Raw genomic sequence first — 13,377 nt, 5'->3', positions numbered from 1 at the left:
TTTAGGGCTTTATAGGTCAAAACCGACACCTTGTATTGAGCTCGGAAGCGAATAGGCAGCCAGTGAAGGTCTTTTAAAATAGGTGTTATATGGTCCGACCTGAAACTGCCAGCGACCAGTCTAGCTGCCATATTCTGCACCATTTGCAGCTTCCAGGTTTGGTACAAGGGTTGCCCCATGTAGAGCGCATTGCAGAAATCTAATCGAGAGGTTACCAAAGCATGTACAACAGATTCAAGGTCCTTACGGTCCAGGTAGGGACGCAACTGTCGTATCAGCCGAAGCTGATAACAAGCACTCCTGACCGTCACATCCACCTGAGAAGTCAGCTGGAGCGACGAATCAAGGAGCACTCCCAAGCTGCGCACCAAGTCCTTCAGGGGGAGCGTGACCCCATTCAGGACCAGATGACAGATCTCGCCACCCGAAACCGGGGAACCTATCACCAGTACTTCCGTTTTCCCTGGATTCACACTGAGTTTGCTCTCCCTCATCCAGCCCATTACCGACACCAAGCAGGCATCTAGAGGAGAGATGCCATCCTTAGTTACTGCATCAGTCAGAGACATAGAGAAGACTATCTGGGTGTCATCAGCTTACTGATAACACCACGCCCCATGTCTCTGGATGATCTCTCCCAGCGGCTTCATGTAAATGTTAAATAGCATAGGGGACAAGATCGCTCCCTGAGGGACACCAGATATCAGGGCCCTCCTATCGGAGCGACAGTCCCCCAGCTCCACCATCTGGGATCTGCCCAAGAGGTAGGAACAGAACCACTGCAAAGCAGTGCCCCCAATTCCCAACTCCCTCAGGCGTCCCAGAAGGATACCATGGTCGATGGTATCGAAGGCCGCTGAGATGTCCAAGAGCACTAACAGGGACACGCTCCCCCTGTCCATGCCCAGACAGAGATCATCAACTAAGGCGACCATGGCAGTCTCAACTCCATAGCCCGCCCGGAAGCCGGTTTGAAATGGGTCCAGAAAATCGGTGTCATCCAAGATCGGTTGAAGCTGGAAAGTGACTGCTCTCTCGATCACCTTCCCCAAAAAAGGCAGCAGCGAGATGGGCCGATAGTTATTATGAATCAGGGGGTCTAAGGAGGGCTTCTTTAGCAGGGGTTTGACCACTGCTAATTTTAATTTAGATGGAAACTGACCCTCACTTAGAGATGTATTAATTATGCGATGCAACATAATTCGCACCACATCTCCCCCCTGAGCTGTCAGCCATGAGGGACAGGGATCAAGGGAGCAAGTCGTCCTCCTAACACTTTGAAGGATCTTGTCCACTTCCTCGGTACTAACAAACTCAAAGTGATCCAGTATAACAGGGGCCATGGACGCTTCGGACACCTCTCCTACAGGATCTGCACAAATACTGGCGTCGAGATCAGCCCTTATCCGAGAGATTTTATCCGCAAAGAAGTTGTTAAAATCGTCACAGCAGGCTTTAGATGACTCCAAGATAGGGCTCAGGGAGGGAGGGAGCTGAGTTTGTCTTGTTTCAGATGCCTCTCCCACTCAAGCAACTGTCCAAACCCTGTGGGGTATTGCTACAGCCATTAAATGGCCACTGGTGGGAAGCAGTCAAGCAGTGAGGATTGCCTGCCATCCCTACTGCAGTTCTTGAGAGAAAGAGGAGTCGCACACTTGTTCCTTTGCCTCTCTTTCTCTGGGGAACAGCAGGGATGGGAGACAGTCCTTGCTGCTTGGTCATTTCTTTCCCTTTCCCTTTCTGTCCCCCAGTCATTTAACAGCATTGCCCCATAGTTTGAAAGCTGTTGGAGGAGAACATAGAACTAGATGAGTTAATTCCATATATGCAATTCAGGATCTCAAATTTGTTAGTGTTATGTTAGTCTTTAACTTGCCACAGGACTGTGTGGCTTCGTTTTGGCTGCAAGAGACAAGCACAGATCCTGTGGCAGTGAATTTTATAGCTCAGTTGGCATTTATATGTCTTCAGCTTTTGGATTTTGAGTTTACCAAAGTGTAGCTATTTATTGGATGCCAGCCAACTGATGCAAGGTCATGCATATACTGGTATTTCAAGGATATATGAGCTTGGTCTAAAATGTTTAGTAGAGAACCAATGTGGTGTAGTGATTTGAGTATTGGACTAGGACTCTGGAGACCAGGGTTGGAATCCCTGCTTGACACATTGGAAACCCATTGGATGACTTTGGGCAAGTCACACGCTGTCAGCCTCAGAGAAAGGCAAATCACCCCTGAGCAAATTTGAACAAACCAAGAGAACCACATGATAAATGACCTGAAGGCACACAGCAGTAATAACAACAACAGCAAGGGCATGGTTACTGTTATCATTATAGTTTTCAAGCTCATATAATGCCTAGTGTTGTGTTCTTTGGTCACAGAGGAATTATTGGTGTTTTTTTTTAAACAACCTACAAGTGTCTGAATATGTTGAATAGTACTAGTTTATGAAGGACCAAGACCGTGCATAATGTCCCCAGTCATGTAGCATTATGCACGCACAGGAGCTGGGATAAAAAAAAGGTACATTGCATGTATGTTAAGATTTTCTGATCCGTGGCACTAACAAGGTCAGATCCTAGTGCTCTTCAAAGTATTTCAGACTAGAGTTAGAAAAGGTTAATGCTGGAGCTAAAACATTAACATTTCAGAGCGATCTTGTAGCACCTTTGAGATTAACGGAAAGAAATAGGTTGCAGCATGAGCTTTCGTAGACCATAGTCTACTTCAGGGGTAGGCAACCTGCGGCCCGCAGGCAGGATGCGGCCCGGCGAGGCCTTGGGACCGGCCCCAGCCTGGTCCTGCCGCCGATTGCCGCCGGGGCCTTTGGCGTCTCATGCAAGGGGCATGGTGGGGCAATTGTCTATAGAAGCCTCAGAAACATGCATTTATCTTAACATTTTTTTAAAAATCAGCAAATTTTTTTCACATGACCTCCATTTTTTATTAAAAAAGTGTCCTCCATTTGAAAATGTTGTCCTCCATTTGCCCCGGTTTATTTATTTATTTAATTTTTAAATTTTATTTATTTATTTATTTATTGGCTTCGGCCCCCCAGTTGTCTGAGGGACAGCAACCCAGCCTCCGGCTCAAAAGGGTTGCCTACCCCGGTCTACTTCCACAGAATGCATCTGAGGAATGTATCTGTTTGGTTGGTGTAGCCTCTGTGCGGGGCACACTTGCCTGGCCTAAGGTAGCTTCCCACATTTCGGCCTCAAAATCTCCTGTGTTTGATTGCTTTCCGCAAAGCCATCATTTCTAGATGTAAACCCCTTAAAATTCCTCCAATGTCTCTAGCATGACACTTCTCTCTGAGATTAATTGCTAGCAATATGCTGCTATGAAATATGGTAGGGCAGGCAGTCTCCTCTTGTTTGAAACAGCATCCTGTATTCTTAAGGTATAGGATACTGTCTCACAAAGGATACATATTACACAGGATATTTCTACATCTAAGAAGGAGTTAATGACATATACAGGGTGTCACGTATGATGGCATCAAGCATAAAAACCAAGGGCAATCAATTCTTGATTCAGAGTTCTGGGGTGAATTGTTTTGTGCCAATAGTTTCTGGAAGCCATGGGGTTCCCCAAAGTTCTAACCTAGGGTTTGTACCATTTCCATAAGATTCGTCCTACTGTACTTGAATTTGCTTTTTTGGAAATGAGAAGTCTATCAACTCACTTGTGTTGAACTCTATACCTTTTTTAATGGTTTGGTCTGCTGTAATTTACTGTTACAGTCACAAGAAGTTTCAAGAAATTGAAGTGCAGCCGCCCAGGAGAATACATGCAAATAAAAGAATCAAAATGCATTTATGGAAAAGGAGTTAATACAGTAAAAGTATCCCCTCTCTAGCGCCTAAGGTTGTCATGTAGGTAAATTGTTCTTTATAGCTGACTGGGACAAGAATGATGTTGCCTGTCAGACCATTTCTGCCAGGACCAGTTACACAACTTTTATATCTTGCAGTTGCAAACTACTACACTGATTTCTCTCCCACACAGCTTTCCTTCTGCTTTCAAACCTGTCAGGGTTTGTGGAGGATGCCAAGATGTCAAGGAACACTGGAAATGTCCAGTCACCAAGAGAGTTTGTCTACTAAACGTGTAAAAAGAAAAAGTTGTCTCAGCAACTTCATACTTTTTCCCTTTAATTTGACTCAAAAGCTTTCTCATTAAAAGCAAAGTGAGAACGTGAATAAATGGATGAACAAAATATGAGTGGTTCCATCTTGTGGTCTTTATTATTACTTTATTTTGGCTGAACAAAAATGGCACAGTGGGAAGGGAGCTACACTGAACTGTGCTGAACTGTGACAACCAAGATATTAGCCCAGGATCTGGAAACCTGTGAATCTCTAGATGATGTTGAGTTCTAACTCCTGTCATCCTAAACCAGGAGTACCATTGATAAGGAAGATGGCAGTTGTAGTTCAACAATAACACTTGGAAGGCACCAAGCTCTCTAGCCTAACATATCAGGTTCCAGATATCTGTGGCTATTAAGCATAAAAACTCCAGTATCATAGGCTGAATCCCAGCTGCAACGGAGCTATTGCTGTATTTTGCTTTTGGAATAGGCATCTATTTAGCCACATTGATTCTGATTTAAGCGCATCCTCAGTTGGACCCAGCAGGACTCTTCTCATGTTCTTATTACCTTGCATATAGATCAGAAATATTTATAAATCTTTTCATCCCTTGCATCATTTAGCAGATAAGGACTGGGGCTTTCCCATTTTTCAAATGTGTTCAAAAGCTTTCCAGAAGAAAGTACAACCAGCATCCCTGCTAATTTGACATTGCCCTTGCACAGGTCACATTGGTACATTTTAATATGCAGCATTTTCTTTAAAACAACCTCAGGATGATGTGGTTTCACCATCTGCTGTGTCACCTGTCAGTGCTTCTCTTGGATTATCATTGGGTACAGTATGTGTTTTCTTACCTTATTATCAACTAGGCTATGCTCTTAGTTTCCAGCTCTAATGGACTGAAGCGACCAATCAAAATTTATGAAACACAACCAAAATAAGCCAGGACACTTCCAAATATAATTCTGATAGCATGCATTCATCAAAGTATTTCAGCCATTCCATGTCCCTTTAAAAAGTCTACTTTTCCCCTGTTATTTGCAAAGGGAAACTCAGTTGCTCCCCGAATACAAGTCAAGGAGAAAGTTTCATGCACTATTAGACAGAATTGTCTTTTCTAGCATGACAAGTATAAACAAGATGCTACTCTTATTTACAGTTGGTTTTCTTCCCTCCTTAGTGGGTTTACTTTATTGGAATATTCTTTAATGTGTGTCAAAATGTAATGTTAAAATATTCTGAAAGCTCTGCCAAATATTTTGATTTGATGAAGAAGAAAAAAGCCTAGTCTTGACTCTAAGAAGCAGGGTTTTTGAAGTGTTGCTACACTGAACTATAGATGCAGCTTGCATCCTAGGTAGACCAAGTTTATGGAAGTTGTGCTAAATAAAGGAAATTCATTTTGATCAAGAAGTGAAATAGGGCAAGCTACTTCAGTGGCCGAGTTCAGACGTTGCCAGAGCTGGAAACTCAAAGTGGATGTTTCACTAGCAGCATCTGGCAATTTTCTTTTTGCTTTGCATTATCTCTGTTGGAATCATTCAGCAGCTTCTCTTTGACATAAACCTGCATACATTACATGGAGCCAAAAATGGAAAGCAGGTCATATGTCATGGTTGCAAAACCCTGGTGCCAATTTGTTCTTGGTACTGGCTCACTTGAGCATCTCAGAAAGGATTGTATTTCCTCCCTTAAAATGCTGCCAGAAGTGTAGGAAGCAACTGCTAGATAGAAATAAATATGAAGAAAATCTTGGAGACCATGAAAAAAAGTCCCTTCCCACTATGTCCTGTAGTGGGAAACCTCTGGCTCAAGAGTTTCATGTCATGCGTTTATCTAATTTTCAGGCAGCATTTGGTCCTTTGTCATGTGCTTTCTCTCACTTTCTGCCGCTTTAAAAATGGTTCCCTGTGTGGCTTCATATATGGGAGTGTAAAACTAATCCATTAATTGGGTAAATCAAAGATCCTAGCCAGAAGGGAGGGTTGGTGAGATGTCAGAGGACAGAGTTGTATTCTGCAACCTGCCCTGAACTGCAGAAGCCACTTTGCCGGCTTCAGGTATGATAGAGTTCTGGAGTTCAGGTATGATACAGCTGTGAGTGTAGTTGGCTTATTGGCATGAATTGAGGGAGTTCATCTTTGTCTCAGGTAGCAACATGTTTCCAGTCAGCCCTATGATTCTAATCTATGAATTCTCCTATTCTATGATTCTCCGATTCTGTCTGAAAGCAAACAAAAGTGGGACCAGATAAACAATTCTTTAATGCCATGGGGGGGGGGGGGAAGCTTTGTCTTCTGATACCAGCAAGCGTATCAGTAGACTTGATAGAAATCTGGAGGTTTGCAGAAGTAGAAGAATATTGTTATAAAATCTTCTAGGGGAGGGACACTGCAAAACAGCATGCACCAAATAGTGGCTGATCTTTAGGTAGGAAAAATAGAAAACTAATAAGAGATGGATGGAATGGGGGAGAAAGGGAGGTTCTGTATTCATGGAAATTCGATTATCAAAGGATTAAAAGGAGACTGGATACCTCAGGATGGTTACATATTCTGGGAATTTGTAGTTTAAAAATTTGTAGTTTAAAAATAACTTTTTCAAATTGAATTTCTGACTAAAGCTCTGCATTCTTTTTTTCCCTCCTAAATCTAAATGCATATAACAAAAACTCTGTAAAACAGTCTTCCAGTAAATGAAAAGGGTGGAAGAAGGGGACATATCTGAGCACCTACCCTTTTCTTTCTTTGTTACAGAAGAAAATAGTTAGTAATTCTTGTTTGTTCTGAAGTATGTATATTCTTAGAGCCAAAGTAGTGGTTTGATCTTCTTCTTCTTTTTGTTTGTTTGTTTTTTTTTTGTCTCATTTTGTTTAAACAGGTGTCAAAGCAGTGTTTTCTGGACACTACCATAAGAATGCTGGAGGACTGTATAAAGATCTTGACATGGTGGTTTCATCTGCCATAGGATGCCAACTGGGAGAGGACACCCACGGACTAAGACTCGTGGCTGTCACTGCTGAAAAGATTTTCCATCGATACTACAGTTTAAATGAACTGAGTAATAGTGCAGAAATAGAAAAAGATTTTATGACTTTAATGAAGCAAAATTAGATATCTCCTTCCTTTGCCAAAACATTTGAGGGAAGGGGGATGTTTTTGACTTGCGCCAAAATGAGGAATCTCTGACTCCCCAGAAGTTTTGGCCTGCAATTCTAAATCTTGTTACTATTGTCTATTCTGTATGCAGTGGATGGAAATTGTAGGCTAAAGTATTTGGAGCATAAGAGATTCTCCACCCCAAATAACGGGACGCTCTTAAAGCAGGTGCGTTATTGAACTTTTCTGCACTCTCTTACTGTGATTTTATAATAATGGTGAAAGTGATGATTCCCATAATAATAACCATCATCTTCAGAAAAATTGTAAGCTTCATAGGTAGATGGAAGGCTTCAGTTCACTGCACATGAGTTTATTTTATAATAAAGAGATGATCTTCTTAGAATCTCATGCTCTCAGAATAGACTGCTTTGTAATGGTCATTTTGAAATGCCCTTGCAAACAAATACAAGACATTTTGTCTCTGTGGTGCACTAACAATGAAAACTTTGGCAAACTAAAATAACCCAACAGTGAAAGCTGCAATCCAGAACACAAGTTGGATATACAGATACAGTTATACACAAGTTTCCATAAGTCCAGATATTGTGTACGTGAATTCCCACACATGTGATTTCTTACCAAGAGTGACATGCCTGGCTAGGCTGGATAAATACATCCCAGATGGACACAGGAGTGTTTGTATATTGTGGGCTGGGCATCACCGGTCCTCCAGATTTTATGCTTCAATTCCCATAATACCAAACCATGGTAGTAGAGCTTAATGGGAATCTAATAACTTCTAAATAAGGGAAAGAAAACCTATGAACCTCTGCACTGGAGGTTCTGGAATAGCTGCTAGGAAAGAGCAGCACAAAATTGCAGTTGTTTTAAGTCATTTCATTAACTTCATCTTCTGAATATTAATGAGCACCTAATGGTGAACTAGAACATAATCTGGTTACTCAGACACAGGAAACCCAGGTTAGTTTTCTCAGACTTATAATGTCATAGCGAAAACTATTACACCCAACCCTCCACATTTGCAGCGTTTACTTTTACAGCTTTGATTATTTGCGGATTTGATTAATATGGTCTCTAGTCCAGTTCTGGGCACCACAATTCAAAAAGGATGTTGACAAGCTGGAGTGTCCAAAGGAGGGCCACCAAAATGGTGAAGGAACTGGAAACCATGCTTTATGAGGAAAGGCTTAGGGGGCTGGGGATGTTTAGTCTGGAAAAGAGATGGTTAAGAGGTGATATGATAGCCCTGTTGAAGTATTTGAAGGGGTGTCACATTGAGGAGGGAGCAAGCTTGTTTTCTCCTCTCACAGAGTCTAGAACACTGGATGCAAGCTACAGGAAAAGAGATTCTACCTCAACATTAGGAGGAACTTCCTGACAGTAAGGGCTATTCGACAGCAGAACAAACTCCCTCGAGTGTAGTGGAGTCTCCTTCCTTAGAGGTCTTTAAGCAGAGGCTGGATGGCCATTTGTCAGGGATGCTTTGATTGAGATTTCCTGCATGGCAGAATGGGGTTGGACTGGATGGCCCTTGGAGTCTCTTCCAACTTTACGATTCTACGATTCTATGATTGTAGAGCTTAGGCTCATCTCCACGTCATGTGGAGGGTATAACTTAGGAAATCCCTGGCTGTATCAGTCACTGGCTATGTTGCCTGGGGAATCTAAGGCGTTGTAATCTAAAAGCTCCCTTTTTCAGCCCTGATGCACAGCTGGCTCCAGGTGTGAAAGGGTCCCTACCACAGTCAGCTCTGTGTTCAATGTGTTCCCATCCCAAGTGTTGTACCAACCAAGGACAGCATTACCGCAGTAGGTGCTCCCCGAAATGTTTTACCAAAATCCAAAATCCCCGGAATTCCCCAGCATTTACCGGAATATCCAGTCAAAATCCCCAGAAAGAAATTAATTAAATTTCCCGGAAATTGGCAATGCTGGTCTGCAGCCAGTGAGTGCAGCTTCCCAACATTGAAATTGCCCACAGTTTCCCAACATAAAATCATTCAAGGGCTCTGTGAACAATTTGAATCTGTGGCATCCTAACAGCATACAACTGTAAATCCTGAAGAATGGGGAAGCTGGATAGTCAAGCATAAGCGTGACATTGGGCCTGGTATAAAATCATGCCAAAAAGAAGACATTTGCATAAGAAGGGAAATCCCATCTTGCAGGTAATGCTGTGTGATCTTCCACTAAATGCTGTTTTACGAAATACTGCTGGAGTAAAGCAGTTTCACGGGGTGCCAAATATGCACATATTGAGGCTGATTCAAAACTCATGAATTAGCCCTCTGAAAGAAAGTAATCTAGAGCCTGTGGTTTCCCTTACACTAAGAAGATAAATCATTTGTAAACTAATTTAAACTGTTAATAGCCTCCGCCAAGAAACTGTGGGAGCTGTCATTCTGTGTATCATTTAGAGTTCTGTAAGTGAGCCCTAAGGTGTGCGCAGAAATGCAATTCATGGTAGTCTAATCTTTAAGCATAGAATAGTTCCTCTGTGCCAGTTATGTTTACATATAATCCATTTTTAGTACTAACACATCCAGTAGGTTTGGCCTCCTTACTAAGGAGTGGAGTGGGAAATGTATTGTCTGTACAAATGATGGCTCAGCGATTGAGTTATTTATAATTAATCATAATGTTCAGATGCTTTGATAAGCCTCTACTGCAGGGGTGGCAACATGTGGCCCTCCAGATGTTGGACTGGCAGCACTGTGAAAAATATGGGATGGTGCAAGTTCAGTTTGGCAACATCCAGAAGGCTACACATTCCCCATCTCTTCTTGCGTGCCTTCAAGTCATTTCCAGTTTACGGCAACCCTATGGTGAACTTATCATGGGATTCTATTGGCAAGATTTGTTCCAAGAGGGGCTGCCTTCTCCCTCCTCTGAGGATGAGAGAGTGTGACTTGCCCAAGGTCACCCAGTGGGTTTCCAAGGCTGAGCAGGGATTCAAATCCTGGTCTTCAAAGCTCAAAACCACTATATTATTCTGGCTCTCTACAATAGAGATGACTGCCCACCCTTAATGTACACTATTTTCAGATGTTTCTATAGTTCAGGTTTCTAGTGTTGTTACATATAATTAATATGCAAAGGGATCACCTTCAAGATTAACTGCGGAAGATGTAAGTCCTCAGAGTAGACCCAGTCTGCAAAAGCTTATGCTACAACTTCTTCCACACACTTAGGGCCCAAACAGACAGGCCAAAATAAAGCTGCTTCAGGTCACTTTGGAGGTATGCTGTTTCAATAATGCATGCAGCCTAAGAGGCCAGAAGCTGCACCAAAGCCATGCTCCAGTTCTAAGGACTGGAGTGCAACTTTAATTAATCTTATGTAGTTAATAGTTAATTTAGTTAATCTAAATAATCTATGAACCTGTACAGACAGGCCAAAATAAAGCTGCTTTGGGTCATTTTGGAGGTATGCTGTTTTAAATGCTGCATGTGTCCTAAGAGGCCAGAAGCTGCGCCATAGCCATGCTCCAATCTTAAGGACTGGGCCACAACTTTGGCACAGCTTCTGGCCTCTTAAAATGAGTGTGTCATTTAAACAGCTTACCTCCAAAGTGACCCGAAGCAGTTTTATTGTGGCCTGTCTGTACGGGCCCTTTTTAAATAAAATCTATATTACAAATTTCAATCCAAAAAAAATTTCAAATCCTTTGTAGAATCAGGATTGAAGTCTTCATTTCAGTGTTCCAATCCATGAACCTTTTCATGACTTCCTCTTAGTCCTGCATTTGTAAACAATACAAATTATAGCACAATTGTCCCTCTAACATTATTTTTGTATTTATCTTCATTGTACCATACAGTACATGCTAATATCATATGCATACATGATATCGCAAAGAAATGACTTTTTAATAAGTCATTCAAATTATAAGAACCAGTTGTATAAAGCTGGTTGTAATATTCTTTAAATACATTACAAACTTCCCTTGGAGTCCCCTTCCCATCTTAAGTGAAGTGCAGCTCACTCCAAATTCTCATATCTTTCTTTATGTTCCTTCAATAATTCCTATATTTGCTTGTCTAGTGTCCATCTTTTCTTTTTTAAAGAATGAACTTTCCTTTATAAAGTGCTCATGTTTGTTGTGGTCACAGATCAAAAAATATACTACAAAAGTTAAAAAGGAAAAGACATCAAAAAACATAATCCACTTATACATTTACAAGCTTGACAAAACATCAGGGTCTTCACTTTTCACACTCCTAATTTGCATTGACATAAAATAAAGAAATAAGTCTCACAATAGCCAACATGCTAGAAAATGGTTTCTGAAGAAATATCTTTATATTTTTCTTCCACGACATTAAATTTGGTGATGCGTTTTGAGATAATCATTACCAGAGAAAATACTACATCGAAATGCCCTTAGATTTAGATGTTGTATTATGTTACCCTTTATGGGACTTTTTGTTCCCCTTATAAATCATGATGATTTCTCATGGGACTTTCTTCTGTAAAGAAATTATTGGAAGTCATATTCTGTGGCCATTCTTTATGACACTTTCAGATACGGTTATATGAACTCATGAAGATTTTGGTCATGATATAGATATATGAACGTTTCTCCTATTGCTTGTGGCTTATTTGACTGCTCATGTACATTTATGGCATTTCTAATCATCTACTTCTCGTTTGTTTAAAGTACATTGGAATATAGTTTAGATGTTCAAATGTCCTGGACTTTGAGAATCTCCCAGAGCCACAGAGCCAGAAGGAGGAGGTGCAAGCCTGCAAGTAATACCCCTCCATACCATCCGAAATGAGAACAAAAACAGCAAAATGCAGGTCTATGACTAACATCAATATTTTTCTGATGAAGAAGGCAGTGGAGCTTTGAAAGCTTGCAACATGTATATTTGGGTTGGCCCAAGAAAGGTATCACTGCTTGGTGGATTTTTGCTATCATCATAGTATGCCATTTAAACAGCCAAGTACAAAACTTCAATATAGTTTAATAATATTTTGCTAGCTCCCTTTTCCCTAAATGACCACCCAAAAAAAGACCTGGCCACTCTTTCATAAATGAAGGAACAGTAGTAAGCAACATTTATGGAATAATTTCTAGAAAGAGCTGTTAACAGAGGAAAGATTTGCTGTTCCCTACAATCATTATACAGAATACAGTGCAAAAGAATATACTCAACAGCTTCCAGTACTCCTATTCCAAACAGGCACTTTTTGTTCATTAGCTTGGATCTTTTTTAATTGACCTGGTAACACACTGAAGCAGGCAAAAGCAAATGATTTTCTATATTTAAGGAGAGTTACTGAACACAGATATGAAGCTTAAAAATCCCACAGACTGGGGGATTACTATAGATTAATGAACAACAAGGGCCTTTGAGCACAGATCTCATCTGCTACGTATCGAAAGAGACTAGCATTTGGGCTACAAAAATTGTGCTTTCTGTAGCCTGCAGATCCTCAGTGTCTTGGCACAGAAACCCAAGGTGGAAATCTTCCTCTTCATCATCTTCATTCAGCAAATAGTAAAAAATCTTTTTAAAAAGGTAACTTCCAGGTGGAATTAGAAATTGTAATCCTAGGGCCTGAACAGACAGGCCAAAATAAAGCTGCTTCTGGTCACTTTGGAGGTATGCTGTTTAAATGACACACAGATCTTAAGAGGCCAGAAGTGTGCCAAAGCTGCGCTCCAATCCTTAGTTTAACGTCGTTTAAACAGCACACTTCCAAAGTGGCTGAAAGCAGCATTATTTTGGCCTGTCTGTTTGGGCCCACAGCCACCATTTTAGGACATCAGTCCAATTCAACCGATTGAATACTTGTTGTTAACTGCCTTTGAGTCAACTTCAACTCATGGTGACTCCATGAACAATACACCTCCAAGCCTCCCTGTTCTCAACTGCTCTGTTCAGGTCCTGTAAACGTAGGACCATGCCCTCCTTGATTTAATCTATCCATCTAGTACACAGCCTTCCTCTCTTTCTGCTACCCTCTCCACCTTTCCTAGCATTATTGTCTTTTACAGTGAGTCGTTTCTTCTCATCATGTGGCCAAAGTACAACAGCCTCATTTTGGTTATCTTGGGGCTAGCTCAGGCCTGTTTGTTTGACCTTCTGGCTGTCCAAGGGATCCTCAGCACTCTCCTCCAGAACTACATTTCAAACGTTTTATCTT

The 13,377-nt window shown here is 41.4% G+C and overlaps 1 protein-coding gene across 5 annotated transcripts in view; it reads left to right on the top strand.

Annotated features, from left to right (window-relative positions):
• Nucleotides 1-7,603, top strand: part of CPPED1 (calcineurin like phosphoesterase domain containing 1) — a 43,543-nt gene extending 35,940 nt beyond the window's left edge. For 4 of the 5 annotated variants that reach the window (XM_042437225.1, XM_042437227.1, XM_042437226.1 and 1 more), the window contains exon 4: nucleotides 6,980-7,603. In XM_042437225.1, the coding sequence (XP_042293159.1) occupies nucleotides 6,980-7,212 (233 nt within the window). In that variant the 3' untranslated portion in view covers nucleotides 7,213-7,603. Of the gene's footprint in view, nucleotides 1-4,010; nucleotides 6,446-6,979 lie in introns of those variants that run through there. The other variant, XM_042437229.1, reaches the window with a different exon arrangement.
• The last annotated feature ends 5,774 nt before the right edge of the window (nucleotides 7,604-13,377 follow it).

The sequence above is a fragment of the Sceloporus undulatus genome, chromosome 8 (assembly GCF_019175285.1).
Source record: "Sceloporus undulatus isolate JIND9_A2432 ecotype Alabama chromosome 8, SceUnd_v1.1, whole genome shotgun sequence".
NCBI lineage: Eukaryota > Metazoa > Chordata > Lepidosauria > Squamata > Phrynosomatidae > Sceloporus > Sceloporus undulatus.
This window is presented reverse-complemented; position numbering and strand designations above follow the sequence as displayed.